Source organism: Apis cerana, linkage group LG12 (assembly GCF_029169275.1).
Source record: "Apis cerana isolate GH-2021 linkage group LG12, AcerK_1.0, whole genome shotgun sequence".
Taxonomy (NCBI): Eukaryota; Metazoa; Arthropoda; class Insecta; order Hymenoptera; family Apidae; genus Apis; species Apis cerana.
In genome coordinates, this window is record NC_083863.1 from 8,848,234 (window position 1) to 8,873,841 (window position 25,608).

General features: G+C 41.2%; 1 protein-coding gene and 1 long non-coding RNA gene across 14 annotated transcripts in view; one reads left to right on the top strand and one right to left on the bottom strand.

Moving 5' to 3' along the window:
* Positions 1-25,529, bottom strand: part of LOC107998930 (klarsicht protein) — a 223,460-nt gene extending 197,931 nt beyond the window's left edge. For 9 of the 13 annotated variants that reach the window (XM_062083066.1, XM_062083065.1, XM_062083068.1 and 6 more), the window contains exons 1-6: positions 23,998-25,529; positions 23,391-23,517; positions 23,151-23,280; positions 22,903-23,067; positions 22,601-22,802; positions 22,387-22,511 (exon numbers count right to left, since the gene is read on the bottom strand). In XM_062083066.1, coding sequence (XP_061939050.1) covers positions 22,387-22,511; positions 22,601-22,802; positions 22,903-23,067; positions 23,151-23,280; positions 23,391-23,517; positions 23,998-24,010 — 762 coding nt within the window. In that variant the 5' untranslated portion in view covers positions 24,011-25,529. Of the gene's footprint in view, positions 1-22,386; positions 22,512-22,600; positions 22,803-22,902; positions 23,068-23,150; positions 23,283-23,390; positions 23,518-23,997 lie in introns of those variants that run through there. The other 4 variants (XM_062083060.1, XM_062083061.1, XM_062083063.1 and 1 more) reach the window with 4 other exon arrangements.
* Positions 18,890-23,991, top strand: LOC133667072 (uncharacterized). The gene is made up of 2 exons (XR_009832199.1): positions 18,890-22,062; positions 22,145-23,991. It is a non-coding gene; the product is annotated as an uncharacterized LOC133667072 (long non-coding RNA).
* Positions 25,530-25,608: the final 79 nt, after the last annotated feature.

Consider the following 25,608-nt stretch of genomic DNA (forward strand, 5'->3'; position numbering starts at 1 on the left):
GGAGGAAACGAGAGAAATTGGAATTGTTAAAAACCGACGCTTAAAAACTGTTGGATAACTACGTCCGTCGAGTATATTATCGATAAGCAGGTTTTCCTTTTTTATCGTTCTCGATACTGTTATCTGAAAACACGTAAGAGATCGATCGCACGTTACGCTTCTACCATTTCCTTTTCTTTTCTTGCACGCTTCCAACTGTTAAGTAAGTAAACCGTTGAATCAGAACAACTCCCTTTCTTTTTCTTTTTTTCTTCTTCTTCTTTTTACGCATTATTGTACGCACAGAATTGGAGCAAAAATTTGAATACGATGAAAAGAAGAACACTTACTCGTGATATAAGGATCGGGAAATTCGTGAAACAATTTTTCATGGAAATAGTTGGCCGGGTTTGAAGGCCGTAAGAAATATACCTGTTAACGAGATAATACGTAGCGAACACCTGACAGTGAAATGTCGAGTGAAAATTAACGCAAACGTGACTCATTCGTCGTTCTCGTTATTTTGTTTACCCACTTTCTATATTACCAACATTCGTACATTCGTAACGTTCCTTCGAAACGAATCAGGCTCATCAATTAACGTTTCCCTTCCGAAACGCATTCGAGCTCGAGGACACAAGGATCAATCAAGCGAATTATACAAAGAGAGACTTTCATCGCGACAGGGAACGATGAATCGAAACGATAAGTTCGTCGAACCAGCTTTCAACGCGAAAGACAGCGGGCAAATCGAGGAGCAAAAACGGGAATCGAACAAACTCGCCTAGCCTCGCTTTTATCTCTCATCTACTCTCGGGGACGTTGTATTTTAAGACGATACGACGACTGTATCGAACTTAACGTGTTCTATTCTAATGTAAAAGTTGCGCGTTAATCGCGAAAGAGATCTCTTTCCCGTGGAAAAAAATACAAATTTAATTGGAACGATTCGTGATATCGAAAAGTCTCGGTGTGTGTACCGCATCGAATCTTAATTCGACACTTTCGTCAACTCAAACTTTTCAAATCCGCGCACGATAATTTAATATTCTCCGCTTCGCAGTTTCGCACTAAACTCGAGCCAACGTACATACCAACTGCGTACGTCTTCGGTGATAAAATCCCAAGTTTACACGAGCGCGTACTCGAAGAGTCGAATTTGATGGAGCACGATGAAGGAAAACACGGGTGAACGACAGATTCGCGGCCGTTGTTGCGCGAGAGAGGACGCAAAAAAGCGAGCAGACACCGACGACCAAGGTTTCCCGCCATTTTAACCAACATGTGAAACGCAGCCTTCCGCCACACGGAAGAATGGCTCGACTGAAGCAGAGGGATACACGCGTGGCCGGCCACCAGACGTTCGACTCACCGACCATAGAAAAGTATTTTTGGAATCGCACGGCTGCTCGTCACTCCATTCCCTGCGCGGACGTCAGAATTATTGACCCCTTTCCATCGTAACAAACCGATCCTCCATTAGAAACTTTGTGAAAAATTATGTTTTCGACAAAATTTCTTTTATAGAACGTGGTTGACGGAATAATTTATTTTTGCACAATTCGTTTCCATCGTAACCGTAAACCGATCCTCCACTTCGAGAAACTTTCTCTTTGAAAATTTTATAAAAAATTGTTTGCGCTTTTGAAGTAATTTTTGGACTCGTCGTCATCGCTTTGCGGCAAATTTTATGAAAATTGATTTATCAGTTTGAAGAATGGAATATATATCGTCGAGTACATCGTAATGGTACATCGTAACGCATAAGTTTGTAAATTAAAAATGGATAGAACAATTTATTTTTGTATCAAATGGATATGATCGCTATCGGTATCGTGAAAAATTATTTCTACCGAGCATAATATTTGATTTTCTACCCGATAAGAATTGCATCGTCGCTTATTTTCATCACACTCTGTACACACCGCATACAGAGGACATGAAACATGGTATGTGCGTTCGATGATATTGAAAAAAGAAAAAAAAATTGTTTGATATAGCGCAAGAACGATAAACGAAGCTCAACAAGTAGTCGCCTTTGAAAACTAACTGCGCGGAGGACGGACAAAACCGAGGAGTATAAAAGAAATATTGTCACGGTTGAGGCTTGACATCCATTCGAAAATAGCAGGTGTCGTTAATTCTGGATCGCCGCGCAATATTCGGAGCAGCGAACTGTTAAGTCACGTAACTTAATATGAGTACGTGGCCGAGGAGGCATCGTGGACCACCGTGGATTCCGGAGTTGGCTCCACTTTTTGGCACCTGCCGATTATGCCACCTGGATTCGCCGAAATCCAAATGCAAATTGCGTAATCGGTCGGTAGAAATTTTTTTAAGGTTAATCAACCCTCGTTGGAATCGAAAAATAGAATCGAAGTTACAAGCTAAATTCTTCGATTTCGTATTGTAAAGATATAATTCTGAAATTTTCGAGCGCGAATTTTGGATGAAACGTTGATGACTGCGGCCTAAAGGGTGTTCAATTTCGAACACCTGGAAAGGGAGGGGAAGAAACGAATTCGTTTCGTAGGATAATGAACGGTTGAGAGCAATTTCTAGGAAAATTATTAGCCAGTGCACATCTGTCCCCCCTTTAGAATATCAAAGGCGTCGATTGTACGTTGTAAAAAAAATGTCGAGTCACAGTTATAACTGTATAGCAGATGAATCAAACGACAATTCACAGAGAGGGGGAAGAGTAATTATTCATGCTACGTTGAATTTTAAACGGGAGTATTCACGGGAATCATGGTTAAACAATGGTGTCGGTATTTCTCTGATCTTTCTGTCGCTTTAAAACCAGATGTAAGTATCTCGAAAGAAAATCTAGTTCTTGCCTTACTTTCCCTACCAAATGGCGCTCCGTTAATTTTACGAGGCGCAACTGTATTATTTATTCCACGATATCAAGGCTAAAATTTATCCTAGATTTATCCTAGCCAGAACTAGAAAACAGTACGAAACAACGTGTTATCCGATGAGTCTACTGATTTATTTAAGTCTACCGATCTTTACGATCAACTGGAAAAATCTTTCTCTCGACTCGAGAAAAAAAAAAAGAAGCATCATCTTCTTCTTCGAATAGTTCGTATATTAGATGAAACTCGCGACTCACCATTTAACCATTATTAAAGTCAAGACGAGAAAATAACAAAGCAAGAATTAATATCTCCAAAGACACGCTCTCGTAATTAATTCGTTCAATGCCACGTGATTCAATCACGATTACATCAATTACTGAACGGTGTACTCAAGAAGACAACTTTCTCGTTTCTCAACAGTGGAGGCAAACGAACCAAAAAGGCGGTCGAACACAATCGATCGAATACTATCCTAGATCGCCTCCGGTTAAATAATCCGCTATAACTAACAACGAAACCATCTTCTTCAACCCTCTGCGGGCTTGAAAAATATAACTTGATTCGATATTTCTAATGCTAAATTCTTCGATCGAGCGAAGTCACTTTCTAAAATTCTATCGTCTCGATCAGGATTAACAGATATTTATACACACACGCGCGCGCGCGTGCAACGAATCTAAGATCGATCGAGAAGAATTATATCCGAAGCATGTATCGCTGATAATGAAACAACTCAGGCGTGTGGATACGCCAGCACTGGCGAAAAAAGCAGACGAGGCTGCGTGCAGATCTCGAAACCTGTCGGTCGGCTCCCCCCTGCTGCAAGCCTAGTGACCACAATTTCACGGTCGAAATTTTGAAAGAAGATGGATGGAAAAAATTGGGGAATGTGGGTTAGAACGAAGGAAAGGAACGAAGTCCGGTTGACGATAACGAGTAAGTAAGTAAGCAAAGGTGAAAGATAAAATGGCGGAGGTAACGACATTCTTCCGTAATTGTAAACACGACCGGCTTAATTACACAGATCGACGGGAACGTCGTCTAGTTGCAATTATCGTCTGCCAGCCGCTGGCTATCCCATAAAAATTCGCCAAGATCTACTTTCTCCCTATATGGACAATTCGAGGTGAACTTGCTCGACCTCAAACGACCGACTTCAACGACCGCGAATGTCGTTCATTCGACCGTAGGCCTCCACGTGGTTACACAAGGTGTCGGTCGAACGCACCGAGCGTGCCATGCAGAACCCACGGCCCCTCTTTCTCCTCCTTCGGCCTATCTCTCGGTTACACCTGGTGTCTCGCCCTTCCGTTCCTCGATAAAAAATGCACGGCAAAGTACAGTGGAAAGCGCATTGTTTTTCCTCAAGGAGAAATTTCTCCCCCCTCCCGTGCCTCCTCTCTCTCCCGGCAAATTTGTTTCTGGGAAAAAGGGTGCAAAAAGTCTTTACGCGTGCTCAATTATTCAAACTTTCAACGTGAAATTTCTTCCTAGAAACGAAGGAAAAGTAATAATTTGTTTAGAATAAAAAATCAGAAATTATTAAGATTTTAACGATCTCTTTAAGAATCTCGGATAACTCGACAATTTTAATTTCACCGGGTAATAAAACCGCAATAAAAATAACTTTTACGGCAAATCAAAGTCAAAGGTATATTCCAAGAATATATTTGAAACGTGGAGCAACGTGCCCGTATAATGACTGACATAACTCGATTTCCACGTTGACCCTGAAAATCTTAGCTAAACCTCGCAACCATCCGATCAATCCCGCGTCGCTGCAACTCGACTCAAAACGCTCAGTCATCTTATCGTCGAGACACGCATCGGCGTGTGCACAAACACGACGGCCCCCAGGGCTAGGAGTATCAGCAACGTTTCTATCTCATCCGTTCGTTCTCCGCAACGAAATCGCATCGCCAACCACGCCACCCATCGAATTAAAATCGCGTACAGACACGAACACATCCTACGGCAATCAACGAATCTCTCTCTCTCTCTCTCTCTATCCCCTTTTTTCCCTTCCCTTGTATCCTTGTACACCGTGGCACGGAACGAATAAATCGATCATGGCAGACGAGAGAGAGCAACGTCTGGCTGCATAATCGCGGATTACCTCGACCGGCGCGTCCCTGGCTACGGGGAAACCGGTGCGCCACGATCGGATAGGACTCACGCCATAGAGCCAGGCCCGGAGGAAGTCGGTATTTCCCTGTAGAAATCGATACATCCGCGACGTAACGAGCCGATCCACAACGACGATTGCGCGAAACGCGTCGCATCCTGGATGTCTCGCAAATACCCGCCATCCTTGCATCCTGGATCACGCGAAACGCGATACGGATACGTGTCAGGATATTATGGTATCACGGAATAATCGGTGGAGGGAAATTTATGGAAACGAAATATAAAAGAATTCTTAACGAGATGTATCGTTATTTAAATTAATTCCGTTTGAAATCGTTGGAATACGTTATCGTTTAAAATAACTTATTAGCATGATCGCCTACGTCAAAAATGAATCGAATCGAGGAGGCAATGAAAGCAAATGCGATGCAACGGATAGTACGGATAGGATTCCTGGAAATCGTATTAACCGACGTGGAACGCGCGAGTCTGATAATCGAAACGAAAATCGTGGATCTCCACCGTAGCATGAAGAAAAAGAAGGAAGCGGAATAAGCGAATAATTATTTTTTACCCGAATTTTACCTGAATTTTACGCGAATTTTATCCCCGCGACGCGATTAATTTTTATTTTCGAAACGTGACCAGTGCCACGGACCACCATCTTCGCTCCCCTCTCTCTCTCTCCATCTCACCCGGAATTCTCTCTCTCTTTCTCTCACTCACTCACTCGCTCACTCACTCTCTCTTCGATTCTCTATCTTCCTTCCCGTTCGCTCTTCTCGACGCTTCTCGTTCTTCGTCTCTCTCGGTCTATATTCCGTCCTGCTTCAATCGTCCACCGGTCCGAAGGCACGCGAAAATCGCGGTTTCGTCGCGTACGCAACGTGTCAAGCGTCCCAAACTCTCGATAGCACAGCCCTATCTTGTCTCTTTGTACGCAAATATAACAATGGATACGTAGAACGAGGCTAACGTGGACGAGGCACCGGCAACGCTGCCTCGAGGACGAGAACAATCCGATCCTCTCTCGCTCTCGCCAGGACTACGATCGACTACGTCGCGAGCACGATTATTTGCGAGCCGTTAACCTTCTCAACTCGAGAATGAACGATCAACGAATTCTACGAACGAAGTTCTCTTGTCCGATTTATCCAACGGCACGAACCATTAAATTTAACGATATACGCACACACTTTGCTCGGTTATATCGGTAATAAAAAGAAGAGAAACGTGGGATACGTTACCAAAATGTATATCCACTCCAGGGTCGACGAAAAGGCAAGTAAGAGACGAGGGCACACGCGAGATCGTGGACGATCGATAGATGAACAGGTTCGAAGAACTGGTATACGGGATCGTGGAGCGTAGAGCGAATCGTTTCACGTCTACAGGACGGATGGAGAACCGCGCGAGAAGGAATACACGAGGAAACCACGAGCCGGCATATCGGTGGGCCGCCACTACCAGAGCCCTGCTCGCGAGAACACTAGCGACTGCTTCTTCCTCTCCGCTCCCGGCCACATTTCGCGCGGCCGCCGCGTGCGCTCTCCGCTTACTCGCGTGTCACCACGCACCTCTTCTCCGACCACACGCTCGCGGACGAAAACACGTCGGGCGTTACGCGCGTGCACGATGCGCGATGCACCCATTCAACGCATGCTTCGACCACACGACGCGCCAAGATTTCGTTTCTTTCTCCTCGTTGCTTTCGAGCCGGTCCCTTTTCGCGGCGAGGAGGAGGAGACCGCGTCGTCGAATATCGAAATACAGGGAACTACGATGGAGAAGAAAGACCGAGGAACTCGGGTAGGTAGGTAGATAGGTAGGTAGGTAGGTAGGTAGATAGGTAGATAGGTAGGTAGGTAGGTGGATGGGTAGGATTATAGAGAGAAAGAAGGAAGCTACGAGGTACGAGTGGTAAGACGGACGGAGAGACGAGAGAGGAGGATCGACGAGGCAGGAGATGGAAAAAGAAAGAAGAGAGAGGGGGGGAGAGAGAGAGAGAGAGAGAGAGAGGGAGCGAATAAAGGAACGGTCGGTCGGACCGGAGGAGACGACGGCACGAGCGTGGCAGAAAGAAGGGAAGAAAAGATCGAGAAGAAGTCGCCCGGGTGACCCACAGCTCTACACCCGCAGGTCTATGTATCGTACGTGCGTGTCGAGGACACGAGAGGAACGCGTATAACACGCACGAAGAATTGGAGAAAAAGAGAGGGGAGATAACCTCTCTTCCCCGCGGAGAGAAGAGGAGAGAAGATGGAAGACGGTCGAAAGGAGAGAAGTTAGGGACGAATGGAGACGGAACGGATGTAAAAAAAGGAAAAATCGGTGTAAAAATCGAACGAGAGAAGATGGTTGGAGAGAGAAGAGAGGAGGAATGGGAATCTTGGAAAACAAGGTGCGCGCCACTGCGTCCGTCCACCGACGGCGACCGTGGAACGGCGAACTCTGTCGGTTCGTACAGCCGGCGGCCAGCTGGTGCGCTCCAACACGCTACTTCGGCCTGTCGTTCGCGGCCGAACGTCCGCCTTCGGCTAACATCGGCTCCAAACAAAACTACAAACTTTGCCCGACGCCCCTTGCGCCTCGCACCCTTCCGACATCCACCATACGCCGCTCCTGTTGCCTCGCTTCGTGCTCGGGGCTACGCGTGCGACTCGCTACACCGCTGCCCCCTTCGCGGCGTGACGTTGGCCACCGAGCTCGTTATTCCACAATAACGAGTCGAAAAACTTTAAATTCGCCAGTTTCTTTTTCTCTCGGTGTTATTTTAATCTAAATACGAATCTTTTTTTTTTTTTTTCTAACGAACAATTAGATACAGGATTGAAATTGAATAGAAAAAAGGAATTTAAAGAATAAAAATATATTCGAATGGAGAATTCGTTTGATCGTAGCGAGCAGATGCAACAGAGGACAGGATTCTATAAATTTACCCCTATGAGGCGGACTTCCTGCCTTCTGCAGGATGCTTTTCTTCGGCTCATTGTATTTCTCTGTCACCTTTGTCGCATTGTGTTCTTTGCGACGTTCGTACGTATTTTAAATACGTATATAAGAGAGCAATTTAGAGAGCAAACAAAAGGGCCTAGTAACCCTATTCTTCGACAGATTTAAAATATTTTTATCGGAATCGAAAGTATTTGATTGCGAGCGTTTGAAGAAAGTTACGTAAGCTTTCTTAGAAATGTGAATGTACACATACGATGGATCTAATTACGCCTGATGATTTTTGACAGGATATTTGCAATATGCATATTGCAACACGCGAAAAGAGTAAATTGCCGATGTTGTTGGAAAAGTAAAACCAATTATCATTACGAAGTGAGATGTAAATGGAAGATAAGGAACGAGCTATTAGTTTCTTCTTTTTCCATCGTTTAATGGCGATGATACCGCGGCTGTTACATCATGGACATCTCGCCTTTAATAAAATGTGCACACGTTTCTTTGGACTGCTTGTAATTACTATCCCATTCGCGTTAACTCGTGCACTCGTTGCGGTGAAATTATATTAAAACGTACCCGTTTAATAACAGTTTGCAGCATAATGTTCCCGCAACGTCATCCGTCAACGGTATACGATGTCACGCATTCAACGTGTCTTAATTGTTTAACGCAAATAAATACGTTAGTCAAAGTTGTGAAATCTGCCGTTGAATCGAATCAAAGATGTTCAATAACGGCATTTTCTCCTAGCTTGTCAATCAACAAATCCTAGACCTCCCTCGGCGAAGCAATCCCTAGGTCTCTTTTTATAGATCATTGTGCCCGCGACGAGAGATGGGTGCCGTTCCATTTCTATTCCCACGAATATTAAAAACAACTTTCCAATTAATTCGAAACGTTTGTTGATCCGCGGCAGATGAACCAGAAACGCAGCGTCGCAACGTCGATTAGCAAACAATGCGTTACCATTCTCGTCCATAATGCGGTAAGGCTCCACTTTCAGGGTTAATCAACACCGCCACGATTATCCCCGATTATTCAGCGTTATTCCGATTTCCTTCCGCCTGTATCGCGGGAAAAACGAAACTCGTCTCTCCGTTTCACAATGGCACATCAATCAGCCGCCAATTGTCACGCATTAATCACCTATTTGTCGGGGCGAAGAAACGAACGCGAGAGAAAAGAAAAGCACTGAGAAAAGAAATCTCTCGAAAGGAGAGCATGGTAAAGTCGTAAACTGTCGGATAATATACTTTTGACATTTCACTCGTTAACAAACGAACTACGATCGATCATTCCTCTCGAACGCGAAACTTTTGATATTTGATATTTTGGGGAATCATTGTGATCACGCGTTCACAGTTATATTCGCATTTCCTTATATATCGACGATATTTTTAAACGAAAAAGTTGATTCTTGGACGAAACGGTTAAATTCAGTGAAGGGTAGACACGATGAAAAGATTCGCGGCGGATACTAATTAAGGAAGTAGACACGCTACGTTGAATGCAGCACGTCGCGATGATAAAAAAAGGATAAACGCTTGGGTTAATTAATCTCGAAAAAAGAAAGAAGAAGAAGAAGAAATCTATTGTTACAGATTTGATTATAGCCACGTGTTTCCGTAAAACGGTAATACATACCAGCTCGAGTAATCTAATTATCGTTGCTCACGCGACTCGTGCAACTCCTTCGAGAAATCGTGATTATCCGTATTGACTTGCAATGTACATAATATACGATGTACGAAGGAACGCGCGGTTTCGAATGCTCCAAATTTCCCGTTTGAAATTCAGATTCCTTTCCCTATTTGCATTTTGCCCTCTTGTTTATCGCGACAACGGACTATTATTATTTTCGTGCGGGCCTTTACATCGTCCCTCGAGAAAATTTCGTATGCCGGCCGAAAATGCGTGGAGCAACCCACTTGCATTATGCATGCATCTTTGCCTCGTGTTCTTTCGGGCTGCGAGAGCACAGTTTGATAACAGATATGCCAAATATTTCCAATATACGATTTTTGTTTAATAATTTATTTCCTTTCCTTTCCCATCCAAAACTAATTCTCACTGTTCCACGTGTACAGTTTTTCTTAACGCCTTAACAATCCTTTTCGCGTCTTCCACGAATTTTTTTGTCGCTTTAACCTTCCTCTACGTTTCGTTTCATCTCTAATTAGCACCGATAGTCGAGCGCACGCATCAACCAAGAAGCGATATATTATCGTCATTCTCTACGGTTACGCGATTTACCAAAAAAGTCTCGAGAGAACTTTAAAGAGAGAGAGAGAAAAAGAAGAGGCGAATAAAGGAAGGAGAAAGAGAACAACAGAAGAATCGATATCAAAGTTCGAGCAAGAAAAGAAAGAAAGAAAAAAGAATTCGTCCAGACGGAACGTTGCAATCGAATGTCGCAACGTCGGAAACGAAAATCCCGTAACACGTCGATGATGATGACTCGGCGTAAAAGTTGAACGAACGTGGGAAGTGGCACCCGGAAATGATCGTGGAACACCGATATGACGGTAATTCCGCGATGATAAAACGCGTGGCCAGAGACGTATCGCGTATCTCAACGCATCTCGCGCGACAAAGGTGCGGATAATTGATCCTCGAATCGACTATCCGCGCTAATGAACGTTCCTCAACAACGGAGAACCGAGTTATGACTTTTCATCGCGTTACTCGCAGCAGGAAGCAATATAATACTTGTAAAAGAATTGTAATGTTGTTTATTATTATTCCTGCGTGGAACGGGGACGGAATTATGATCGTTAACCGATGGAGATAATAATACAGGGGGTAGAGATTATCGTAAAGCTACCGGCCAAGGATACCAGATTAATCTAAATTCTATGGAAAAGAATTCTCGAAGGGGGAAAGGAAGGATTTGAGAAATACGCTCGAGCCAACAGCTCCTAATCTCGATCCTATGCACACACACACGTCACATAGTTATTTTCAGAACGAAAGCATTCGCAGAATCAACAATCTTCGGCAACTATGTGATAACGATAAACAAACTTTGCCTAGGTGCTCTGGCTATGTAACGCGAGCTAGGGAACAATAAGCATTGAACGTGTTCCACGCTCGCATCTTTACCAGGAAACATCCAATGAAACGAAATCAATTTCTGTCCACCTGTCGAGTCAGGTGTGAAATTCAGGCGAGCAAAAGTTCATTCTCGGGGAACCGTGGCGTTCAACACATGGTAAAACGAGAATGATACGAAAACGGGTTGTTTTCGTATTCAATAACAGCAAGCTTGTACAATACCGTTCAACCATAGGATCCTTGTGTTGTCGTTAAATTGATCGCGATTATAAATCAACTCGCGATAGAAAACTGGGGATTTCGCAATAGTTGACGCAATGTTAATCTAACGAGTCAAATAATTGGAAAAAATTATCTGACTTCACTTCGTTCGGATTCACGACGATCGGATGATTCTTTTTTTTTTTTCGTTCGAATCTTACATCTTTTTAGCCTCCAAGTTTAATTAATTATGTCGAGCATTGCAATTTGAAAAATAATTATTCGATACCGCTTTTTTTCTTCTTTTGACAGTTGGGAGAGATTGGAAGAAGAAACGGTGCACATGGAAAAAAATCGACGGAAGGATTAATTATCGAAACCTGTTCGATAATCATATCGCTCGAGATTCAAGGATAATTACTCGTAACTCCCTGTCGATGATAATTCGAGTGAGGTAACAGAGAATAATTATTAATGAACAGAGTTGGAAAAGACGACAGAGAGGGGGGAAAAAATCGTCCGATTTTCTTGGTAATCGGTGTGTAATAATCCGCATGTGGTACAATGGTATTACACGATTTACACAGGCGGTTAACTCGCTTTCGAGTGATTCTCAATCTTCTTACCGATCACTCTTCCCCGCTTCTGTCGCAACGGTTCTGAACAACTTGGACCGAATATCGAATGACGCAACGATCAGTTTTCTAACAGTCCATCATAAAATATTAAAATTACCTCTCTATGCGCGTCGTGGAAGACATCGATGTAACTTATTACGTATTACCGGGAACCGATCGAAACTTTCCAGTTACTTTACTGCTCGTAATTATACTTGCGGTTAACTTATGCGTCCAGCTTGGTGTTTTCGACGAGGAAATTTAAAGGTAAATTACAAGCACGCCTATGAGTTTGAAACGTCATCGAATAGGCTGACAAAGTTATTTCCGTTATAGCTAGCCAATGTTCTCCTATGATTTATAACACCGCGTGTCGCACACTGTATAATAGCAGGCCGAGCGTGGAAACGCCCCAACCAAACGTTAATATATTTCCAAGTAGTCGTAATGCATCCGCATTAAGTCGTACCTCGAAATTATTTGACAATTTTGAGTTTTGATCGCTCGAGCAACAGCGATCCTAGACGTACCTGTGCGCGAAAAACGAAAGTTTCGTTTTTCCTTCGAAGTAAATCGAGTTAAGGAGCGAAGCTCGAACGAAATTCGACTTGCGCTACAACCGAGATTCAAGATTTGTGAGCACGCGGCGCTCGAACGGTGGCCGTGCGTCGAGAAATTACCGCAATTACGGAAGAAATTGCGCTATAAACGCCCAACTGCAGCCAGGGAACGAGCGTCCACGCCACTCGTTCGAAAACTCCTCTCCACGCTTTTACGCGGTCGCCTACGACATCCTACGTAAATCAGCAGGCCTCTGGGACCCGAGATTAGATAAACGGTTAATCGAGTATCCTTGAGAAAAGAACGTATCCCCCAGGATACGTGTTCATCCACGTTTCTTTGTTGGCCGCTCGAGTACAGGTTGCAAACGAGAAACGCGTAACACCGGTCGAAAAATTCCCTCTCCGTGTACCTGTTATCTCCGCTCGCGGAACGAACGTGGGAGAGTCGTGTGACGATAACGTGTCCACCGTACTCTACCCTTTTACAGCGCTCTATACCACAATATATAACGGGTCAATGACAACCCGTCCGGCGGCTTATCGACCCGCTCCAACATAGTATGAAATACCGCGAGTAGATCTCGATCCCCATTACCTCGGAGAAACACCAGGGGAATTTCGATCGCGTTTTTGCCCTAAGTTGGACGCCGACCTTTCACAGATCTTTTTTCCAATCTCCTTCCCGTTTATCCTTTAAATATTTCCAACGCAAACATTGCCAGTTGACAATTTGATTCACAAGTGGAACGCGATAATTTGAAATTGATCGAGTCTCGATTATCTGGTGTTCCAGTGGTGTTCTTTCGATCGTGAAAGATGCTCTAATTAAATAAGACGTAAGAGGTGAGAAGCAGGCTCGATATCCAACCTTGAAACGCGTTCGAGAGTTGGTAATTACTGGCATTAAGCGTGTAACCGCCTCCTTCTCCACCTTTTCTTTCCACGTTTCATAGAGAATTTCCATCGGAAAAACAGCGATACCACGGTTCCCCAATTGCTCGAGAAGATTTACGAGAGAAGGGGAAAGAAAAAAAGTGAATCGAAGGAAACGAACTCGATTTTATAGTTTTGAAAAACAGTTATCCATCCACATTCTCGTATCGCGTCACGGAATCAATCGTGGAAACGAGTAAGCGGGCTTTCGAGCCGATTGTTTCCGATCCAATTTGTAACTTCGATGATGTAGCGCGATAAATACGAGGGGGAAGTGGCATAAACAAATAAAAGAGGGAGAATGAAACGGAGAGAAAAAGTTTACGTTTACGTAAGACGATTACTCGGCGTACCGATTATAATAATCTCGCGCTTCCTACCGGAAAATAAACCTTTCTCTTCCGTGTTCCACGAAAAAGTAACGAAACGGGCCAGCATTAGTCACTCGTCGCGTCACCAAAATTCTCCTACATAATTTCCTCCCAATCTCGAGTTCACGTCTCCTCTCCATTCGAACGAGAGGGATCGATCCTCGAAATCTACGTACGCGCACTCGGATACGGAGGAGAGAGGGCGAAAGGTCGAAAAGGGGGAAAAGCTCCAGTTACCTAACGCTTTCTCGTCTAAATCTATCATGCGTGCCCCGACACCGTCGTTCAAACCACGTTCAAGCACGAAACAACTAGGAAACGAGAGAGAGAGACGCGGAAGAGACATTCGAAATGGCCGTTCCAGGAACGAAGGGACACGTTAACCGATCGACAAGCAATTTCGATTCGAAAGAAACGATCTTTATGGTAAATCGGAAATGATCGATCGAACCTGCGCCACGCTTTCGTGTAAACCGTGCATAATAACCGTGGCTAGTCACTTTCACGCTAACCACGGATGCGTTCTGACCGAAGAAAGATGAAGATTCTTCCTCCTTAAAAATTTTCATACGTGCGTATCCGTGTGGTCGTTCGCTTTTTGTTTGTTCAGGGAGAGGAGAACGGGACGATTTTATTTACTGGTTGGAAGGAAGGGGGGAAGAGCATCGAGTTTCCATACAAATAATGGTCGGATTGGACGGAGAAGAGGAGGAGAAATTGGAATTTTATACGAATCGGATTAGACTCGATTGCAACTCGAGGAAGTAAACAATGAGCAAAACGATGCGAATCGCGCGCTTCCTTCCATTCGCGAGAAATTAATTTCTGCCGAATTAATTAACGAACAAATTTCTTTCGTCTAATTAATTTATATCCGAGCACGAGCACGAGCACGTTCTCACGCAACGTGGGCAAGAATCAATTTATCATTCAATTTATTATTCCACGCACGAAATCAAATTCGTTGCGTTTCACGACAACTGGTTCGATAGCGGTAACTGTATTAAAACGATCATGCTTGAAACGCCGCGTCAAGATAGAAAGCGCGTATTCATCCCACATTTCGTTTCATCTTTTTTCTTTTCGTCGAGATCCCTCTATTCTTTCAGGCAACGTAAACTCTCTCTACGACCTACCGTAACGTTCGAATAACGTTTGAGCGGAACGTCGGTCGCCCCGATACGATATCGATTATTTTTCCGCTTCTCTCTCCTTTTTTTTCTCTCGAGGCTGCCTCGTTGCATACAATCGCGGCGAGAAAATTTACGACACCGTGTTCGCAGTCGCCGAAGAAGAAGTCGTTTCGCTCTTTTTCGATCATCCGATCTCTCCTCCCTCCCCCTCCATCCTCGCCCACGTGAAGAAGAAATCATCCCGCGCGGGAGGCACACACAGGCTGCCGGCGTGTTATTCCTCCGCTAGAATTTTCTACTCTACCTCTGGATAGAAGGGGGCGGGGGGGAGCGTGGTTATAACCGCGAGTCGAGTTAACGGTGGCATTATAATAATGTGGCCGGTACAGGAAGCCGTGCACAGTGTCTCTGAGCCAACCAGCCGGTACACTGGTTCGCAGCACGGTTTATTACAGCTTCAAATTGTTTCAATTGGTCTTACATGCGGGACTGGGCTCTTCAACAAATTCCACTCCTCTCGTAACCATTGTTCCCCTCGTGAGTCACGCTTATCTCTCTTTCTCTCCTCTCGACCGACTCTCTTAGATACCGCGACTTTCACTCGATCCTTGGATAATATCTTCGGATACGTGGCGATAACAAAAGTGCTGATAAATCTGAAGGGAAACGCCTTTACCATACATACGTCGTATGTCTCCCTCGAATGCTACAGAGACGCGCTCCAACTCCTCGATGAAACGAAACCCATCATCACGACGGAAGACCCCTTGAACATCGTCGCTCTATTAACCGCCGCCGCCGACCGTGGCTCGAAAATTGAAAGGGATCCCCACCCTTCCATCGTCGCGTTCCACCATCCTCGCCGCCACCTTTCGAAACGTTGAATTCTAATCGCCTCCCACGTACGAAAAATAACAAATTCCATGCTGGAACCGACGACGTTAACCTGCGCAACCCTCCGCGTCGACGATCACTCGTTGGACCAAAACTCGTCCGAACGTTGCGCGTAGGAGGCGCAGGGCAACGAGGAGGGACACTACTTTTACGGAGCGTGTAAACAGCCCGAGCATCGATACCTGATTAGATACCAGTTTCGTCACGCTTTCACTAGAACTTGTCCAACAATGAAACGGTGGATTCAATATGCATTTCGCATGGATGACGACGAGGCGGAGCAACGTGGCAGGGGGAAAGTTGGGAGTCGTGACCGACTCGTTGACTTTCCACGATCTATATTGTCGTTCGTTGTGTCACCGCCGCTGACCTCCTCCCCTCCCTCCATTTTCTATCTATCAGAGACGAAGGATAGTCGTCGGTAGCCGAAACGTTCGAACGCTCACCCCCTCGACGATGAAAGGAGGGAAGGGATGGAGAAAACGCAGAAAGAAAAAACGTGCAAAAGGTCGAACGAAACTTTTCCTCCGCGGATAGGTTGCGACACAATGGGGGTCGGGTCGAAACAATGCAACACGCGACCGTTGTTGCTGCATCGAGACGGATGACAAGAGGATCGGTTGGAAAGGTAGCTAACGACCGCTAACCGTTATTATCGATGATTATTTTAATGCGCGGTGTTACGCAACGCGTCGCACCCTCCCCTCTCTGCCAACAATGAACCACACCGTGACGAATCCAATTAAGCTCTCGCTCCACTCTTTCCGTGGATGACGAATTTCCCCTCGGAAACGACCCGATGGACGATGACACGACGGAGCTCGTTCGATATCGCGTTCTTCGAAATCGATCGATCGAAAGGAAGAAATTTCCAAGATGATTATTAATACGTCGATTATAGCACGCTTTCAGTTTCACCCTCGTTACCGCTCGCTACTGTGAGAAAGTTGTACGCGTCCAAACGGAGACGCGTGGCTCTCGGAGAGGTCAGTCGGTTTTCTGGACACGCGATTCACGCTAACGAGTGGTAATATTAACGACCAGCACAGTTTTCTTTACGAGAGATCCAACTTGCACGATCCGATTGAAGAAACGATTCTCGAGCTTTTCTCACCCATCTTGAGTTCACCGTGTATCGCTCGTAACGATCAAATATATGATGGAGCTCGATGCCTCTTGATCGGTGCGCCGGATGAAAAGGTGGCACAAATTGTTACTCGTTTTCTAAACCGATTCGTTCCTCCCATTGTTATCCGCGAGAAACTTGTCGAAAAAGCGGAGGAAGCTTGGAAAATGTTATTTTGAATTTGTATTTCTTGCTCACCGCGTATGCACGCGGACAAAATTTATGGGGAAAATAAATACGCGAAGAAACGGCGTATTTATTCTCTGCTTTCGTACGAATGGCTAATTACAAGGCGCGAGAAACGTTAGATCCTACAACCGCGAATTTCACTCTGGGATAAGATACGGAGGAATTTGCATAATAACGTTTATGGAAACATCGATTATCGATTAAGTTAGTTTATACGGTCAAGATAAAGCCGCGTGATTTCCCGGTGAAACGAACGAAAATCGTCACAGTTATACTTTTGTAATAAGTAGGGGGCGTTGGAGAAATCGAGGGGACGAAAAAAATGTTAAGAGTTTAAAAGCGCGTTTGTTTTAAATTCAACAATGAAAGCAAACAAATCTTGGAATGAACGGACTACGACATGGTTAACGATACCGCGTCGCAACTTTTTTCGTTCGTAAAATTATTAAATTTCCATGGAATAAAGTAACCTCTCCCTCTGTGGAATAAAAATTACACTCGCACGCGCGTAAAAGCGGTTCACGCACGATGTAATACGTACACCTGTCCGTTCCAACATCCTCGCCCATCGAAATTTTCCCATAAGGGGACAACGACTCGTCTCGATTCCGGCGCATCACCGAAGCCGCTATAAAATTGAAATGGAGGAATTATTCCTGCTCGAAACGTTAAGATTTCGTTTCGAGAGGAAGAGACACGCGTGTTGGAAAGTTGGAAAGGAAATGAGGGAGAAAGAAGGAGAGATCGGAGCGCAAAGGGTTAATTAAACCTCGTGCACGCGAGTCGAAACTGGTTCATATCACGAGCGCGCCACGTTTCGGTGGTAGTGACCCAGTGGCTCGAAGCGACGTAACAATTCTGATCCGAAGATAGCGGTACCCAGCGTGGTCCTCGATGCCTTCCATCCACCCTGAGGACACTTGGCCGCTTCCCGGTAAACAATTAGACGTGACTTGCTCCAGATCTTCGCCAACTACCGTTGCTCGTCTCGATCATCTTTCACGCAGGAACAGAAATTGCCAGTGACTCGCCATCTTCGCCTGCTCCCTTTCGTATCGATCCAGTGGGACGGATCAGGCAGCGACCAATTTTACACACGAATTCATAGGTGAGACGTTAATTATATGAATAGATAGACTCACTATTTGAACTTTGTGGTTGATGAATTTAATTTTGAAGACGAAGCGCGAATTTGTTCAATTTCTGTGCACATATCGTTCGGAAAGGAACAGTTTCGATGTCGCGATTCCTTACTTTTTCCTTTCTCTCCCTCTCTTTCCAATATTTTTTTACTCAAAGTTTCGTATCAATTTCAAGGTATAGGAAATACAAATAACTCGAAGAGTATCGCGCGATAGTATGTCGTGCAACGAGTATCACGGGGAAATTCAATCCTTCGGATTGCAGTGCGAGCCCAGCGAAGCGTCGATGCTGTCTAGGCATTCTAGTTGCATAGCGAAGTAAATAATCCGATCGACTCGTTACGTGGCGATAACTTCACCGCGCCCAATCCTTTTTTCTCTCGAGAATTCTTCCATTATCCGAACAAACCGAAAACGAGCAAAATGATTGGTTAATCAATCGGATCAATTACCATTGATACCATTGATGCCGTTCCTCGACATCGATATACGTTATGAAACATAATTAAGTCATCGTGGCTAGGATCGTGGGAAAACGTGCGCACAGCGAAATCATGTGGCCGCCATCTATGAATATCCGTGATATCTGATTTATGGGATTTTCTAATGGAATTTGTTTCTCTTTTTTCTTTGAAAAAAGAAAAAAAGATTTTTCTTAAAAATCGTAGATATCTAAGAAGAGTGTCGCACGCAGTTATTTTCATCGGTAATTAATTTTCTGATAAATCGAATTGACTACAAAGTTCAAGAAAGATTTCACAAAGTTAATTTCGCGTAAATAATGAAGCATATTTGTTGATTTACCGAATAACGATTTACGATATGCAATTTCAACGACACTTTCACATCGTTTAGGCGTAAATGAACGTATATAATTCCAAGTTAAAATAAAACGAGAATTTCCATCGCGCGTTGCATAAACGACGTGTGTAAATAATAATGTAATATTGGTTCTTCTAACCGATACTGTAATTTATGCCAGGCGCGAAAAGGTTAAAAGATCGCGGCAGATTTCATTTTGTTCGAGGTCAACGATCGATTCTGCGAGCGATCGAAAGAAAGTAAGAGTTTTCCCGTAATATTTAAATAAAATATAAATAAATGATCATTTCGAATCCGGAGATAGAGTCTTTTCTTTTCTTTTCTCTTTTTTTTTTTTAGCAATAAATTGAAATAAATTGAAAAGAAAAAAATTCCGTTGAAAACATACTCGATCGACTGTAAATTAAAGAAACGGAAGTAAAAGGCTTGATTACTGGATTCTAATTACGAAGGAAGTGAAGTGTTAAAACGGTATAATAATTACAATCGAAACAAATTTATGAAAATTTATGCGAATATTATTCAACAATGTGCGTAACGTTAATAATTATACAAACGGATATAAGCAATAAATGAAACCTCGTTAATGCACGAGATTATTCCGATATTATGCCTCGACAACAACAATTATCAAGTGATAATTAACATTTCCAGTAAATCGCACATCTGCAAACTTTCTACGATTAACGATTTGATAATTAAAACAAGGAGATGATTAAGTTTTTATAAATTGAGTTATCGAATCGAATAATTAATAACGAATAAATAATGTCTTTTTTTTTTTTTTTTAAGATCTCTATCTCGACGAAAAGCTAAAATTAAATCCTATCGATTTCCAACGAGTTAAACCGTACGCTTCTTTTATTCAACTTTCGATCGCTAATGTCAATAATAGCATCGATTTTTTTCAACGAAATTTACACGAATTACCAACATCGACGAGCGTTGATAACACATATACCCTTTATTTCCAACGCATGGTACAAATGTCGCCATCAATCTTCATCGATATATTGAAATTCGATCCCATACGTGCGACGATAGTAGACGTCGTAAAATAAATTATGCGTTCCTCGTGTGCATACGCATCGTTATCGTATATCTTTCTCTTTATTTATTTATTTTTTTTTTTATTCCTTGATTTTTTCCTTTTCCTTTTTCTTTTTCCTTCGACAGTACCTATTCGCGGCCTTAATAGCGACTTTCATCTTATTTTCACCGTCGAATTGGAAAACCTCGCGTATGATAGATTAATCACTTCAACCCGACTTCGATTCAACGTAAATGGATACGCGCATTGCATCCATTGGATGTAAAACGATGAATGGCGCGTATGAAGGATTCCGACTTGCGAGATAATGTAAAAGAAAAAAATCGGCCCCTTCACCGTACCTGCTCACCTGAACAATGAGTTTCTCGAAATTAATTAACCGTGAACGTGTAGGATAATGTTCGCGATGATAAATGTTGGAGAGGCTGACCGATATTCGAAGCGAATGTTTCGTTAATTTTTCTTTCTGTTTTTATTATAATTGAATCGGAGTGGTTGAATCCTCGATTTATATCCCTTTGTGGATAGATAAATATTTTTTCAAGATATAAAACCTTTGATACGATTTTTGTTAATATTTAATTCGCAATTTTTAATTTCATTCGAAATTCTTCATCTATCGAGTTAAAATTACGATCTAGATCGCTGGTTTCGCACGCGTTAACAACAGCTTTCACCGTAAACGCAACGAAGGAGTATTGCGTAATCGCCAAGTTGGAGGCACGTTTCAACCTTGACTATTTTTTACACGCGACTCGGGAAGAGTTTATAGAACGGTTGTACTACAGTCACACGATATTGGAAATGACGAATTTCGAGAATTCACGACCAAGCTTCGAGAGATGCCGGAACTTGCTTAAAGACGAACAAGCTTGCCATGTGGCGTTGTCGGAGAGCAACGAACCAGGCCATAAACAAATTTATTCGCGCCAGCTTAAAGAGCTAAATTTAAATTATTCGGCCGATGCTTCCGTTCAATTTTATCGATCGCGACGGCGACGATTAAAATTTCTCGAGTCTGATACGAGTTATATATATATCCACGAAATCGACTTAACAAAATTATTTTGGATAAATATTTTTCCAAGGATATACAGTTACATAGATTAACAAGTAACCTAAAAAATTCAACGAAAAAAGGAAGAACTTTCACTATTTCCCTTATCGAGATTTTCTTAGATCTGTATGAGAACGGGAACGAAAGTTACTTGCAAGTTATATCAACAAAGATCAACAAATAAGGATCTCGATCGATCTTTAATTCGCCATTCATCGTGAGATCCATGAGAAACTATTTACACGTTTCTCTTGAATCAGGAAATGAGATAAATTGCCCTCTTTCACCCTTGTTTAATCTACCGAGCAAACAGGATAAACGTTACGTTCATTAAGTTTTTTTCTTATTCGGTAACATGTCTTTTTCCGGATCTATATAAAGCGACCGAAACCTCTATTGTGTAATATAATTAATTTCTTCTTAATAAATATTTGTGTAAATTCAAATAACATTAGATAAGATCACATAAATATCGGATAATCACCTGATCGAGTCGACTTTATCTATTTCTACAAACAATTGATTTATTGAAAAATATGAACGAAAAATGTAAAAATCAAAGACAACAAAGCACAAGTATTCTTCGAGGCGTTATTACTTTAAAATACAACAAGACAAGAATGAAATAAACCTCTTTCTACACAATATGCAGCGAGTAAAAAATTCGAAAACATATACGCTTACACTATACAATGCTATAGTTATGCACACATTCGCGAGGTCCAGTACATATCGTGTTTTGTGTTGGGATGCAATTAAGGGGGGAGGAAAGGAGCGAAAGAAGAAGATAGAAAACACGGTAGAAAGATACGGAACTAACACGAGTCGGGTTCCTAACGCCCACCTGATCATACAGCACGGAGTCGACAGAGAATCGTGCTGAACGTGCGTCGGCTGTCGTCTCGTCAAGATAAGAGTAAAGCTTGCTCCATTATCCTTGGTTAAGATTACACGATTACTAATAGGAAATCGCAACAAAAATATCAGGTATTAATTATCTATACTATTTTCATTTTCACGATTACCTCAAAAATAGATTTCGATCGCTTTCTTCAATTATTTCTCGCAGATTCACACCCGATGTACTATTACCAACGTTTATCCTGTACGCTTGTTTAAGTGTGCGTCGTCGACCGCTTCCGTTAACAATAAAGACATATATCCGGCTTGTACGCGGAAACGACGTATTTATAATATTGATTTGTCGCATTAATGACTCGCAATGTCTAAACATAGCTCGCTAGCACTATTTGCTCTTGCGTATTATATTTATCAAAAATATATCGCAACAAATTATTTTTATTCACTCACCATATGTTCCACTGCTTTTTCTTCCAATTCTGCTAAAGTCCAATCCACGTGAAAACTCAGAGGCTGTAGGCGTGATTCCATTTCCCGAAGCCATTTCCTCAAACATTTTACCTCGTGTTCAAAATCTGTGTAATAATATCTTCTATTTAAAAATTTTGAATTCATGAAATTATAACTTTAGAATTATTTCTAATTTTTAGTAAAACCGAATTACCTGCCGAAATATCCTGTTGATCGGATATAAGTCGATCAACAGGTGCCATCATCTGTTCAACCAATTCCCATTTTGCATTTAAATGGTCAACACGCCACGCCACTTCATCTTTCAAAGCAGGGGCATGTGACACTAATTTTGCAGCTTGTTCGTTAAATAACTTTCTTCTATACGCCCTACGTCGCAGCTCCTCCATGTGAGCCTTAAATTTTATAAATAATACATATTAATTAAATATATTATTTAATCTTTGACAAGATAAAAGACTCGGATATAATATTATATATTTAAATAATATGTACCGCACGCAGACTTTTATCTAACAAATTTTCTTCTTTGGAATAAACCAATTCTTGAAGAACCCTCAGCCATGAATATAATTCTGAGAATTGACTACTAACTTCTTTTAAACTCCATGATTGTGTAGATACATCAGTCTCATCCCATGTTAATTCACCATTAGCTTCCTATTAACATTGAATTAAATATAAATATAATATATATATACATATTATATATTATCTGATAAGTATTTAAATCAAGTACATACTTTACAACTATCTATCAAATTAGTGTCCATAATATAATCATAATTAGATCGTATTGCAGCCCAAAATTCATCTTTACAATCCTCACGATTTGTCCATAAACGCTGATTATGAAATTGTTTGGGATCTTTTCTGTAATACCAACAAATATAAGCATAATTACAATATAAATAAACAATATAAATAGATATAGTTACTAATAATATAGATGAAACATTTACTGCAAAAAAGATTACACAAACCTTTTTTTTGTGAGACTGTTGTATGGCCTTTCTATTACTACACCCGCTTGACCATGCTTTTCTAAGCCATGGTTCAGCGGCTGAAGTGAAGATAAGGAGAAACTTATCTTCATGGCTTTGCAGTGATCTGTAAAAAAAATATATAAAAATCAGAAAAAGAATCAGAAGATTATTCCATTAATATTTATTGAATAAAATAATATCTATAATATGTATAATATGTATAATATATAATGCAACATTGCTTCATAATAACCTATAAGAATTGATAAATAATTACTATCAAGTATATAATTCTGAAATTATACTTTGATATTTGAAATATTTTATTGTTAAAATCATGCATCTTTAACCTCAAAAAGCAAGAGCAAAGTACACAAAACAAGTGTTAATAGATATAATTACAATATATAGTTTATATATAATATACAGATAAGATATAACAGTAAAAATGCATTAAATATAAGAATATAATTGAACGCTAATAATCAATAATGTGATTATATTATATTTAGTTTATTGAAATATTTATTTGTAAATATGAAAATATCTGTATCGAATTATAACTAAATATAAAAAGAAAAAACAAAAGAATCAAAAATATAACCTCTAGGAAACATTTCATATTTTTATCCATTTTAAAACTGTCAAATGATTTTCATATAATTCATTTGGCACACAAAAAGTACTACATTTCACATACACAAAAACGTTAAAAAATATTTACGAAAGCAAATTTTATATACCATTCTTTAAATTCCTAAGTTACAAAAAAAATAATTGATTTCAGTGCATTAGACGCAACACGACATAAAATTTTTTCATCTGAGTTATCTTGAATACATTAATCAAGTACACGTGTAAATACAATATTTGGAAGTGTTAATGTGAACCTACTGTGTACATATGCAATTCATATAGGTAGAATGTCTAAGTGTGCATATTTTATCAGAAATACAAAAGTCTCATATACGGTCCGGCTTAAGTTACAAGATAAGCACACTAGAAGTCATTCAAACATTCCCATTGGAATACTCACTCATTCTTATCGTAATTAGTCATGAAATAAAGTTAGCATTCTTTGAAATGGTCTCAGTTTATATGTATTATTCAGTACACGAGAAAAAAACGTGATTGAGGAAACCGGAGAACGTTGCAGCGAGAACTCGAGTTGGAGGGGCTGCACTCAACTGCATACATTCAAGGCACAGCTTCTTGCCTTGCAAGTAGGTATGCAAACAATATATCGATGTGCAAAAGACATCAGTACACCTGACTCGGAGCATTGGTACAAATAAATTTTAAATAAATATCATTTAACACTTATTATATTTCGTCGTTTTCGTTTCTACGTGTCGATATAACATCGTATCGATATTCTAGCCTATGGTTTTTGCATTCTTTCCCAAAGGAAATGTTACTGAAAACTTTTAGTAATATTGAATTCACTCACTCATATTATTCGTTGCAATATTGAACAGACAGGCGATCCATTTCAGCGCACTGTTAATTATTTGTAAATAATATTTGCACAATTTTTAATCCAACGAGACCGCCAATTTTTTTTTAACAAAATACCGCCTTACACACCACTGTGCACACCGACATGCACCAACGTGCACTGTCGTACTGCGCATGCGTGTACGCAATAAGTGTTAGAAGCTACGACTCATGGCGGATTCTTAGTAAGATATCTATTCTTGTTATTTGGAATAAAGCGAGATAAACCGATACCTAAGAAACTAAGATGAGATAGAATTAGAAGAGATATTCTTGTATTCGCAATAAAAAATATCAAATAGGTATGATAAATTATTAGACAAAAGTACTATGCGCTACATATATTTGTATGCATATTTCTAATACGTATTTTGTGAGAGTGTTGAACTATTCAAGATGACACATTTAAAATTATTCGAATAATATTTGTAAATAAAAAAGTAAGAATGTAATTAGTTATTAATCTATGTTAGTTAATTATGCAAAACAAAATAAAAGATATTGTAACAATTCATTGCTTTCTTCAAATTTTTTTTTAAATTTTAATATTATTTAATAAAAAGTTTTTTTTCATCATAAATGATTTTATCATTCTCTTATAAATTATGTATAAAATAAATTGTAAACAGAATTATCATCATTTATATCAATGTGTATTGACAATGCTTAGAAACCACAAATTTCCTTGTTCTTATATTTCAATCGTCGTACAATCTCA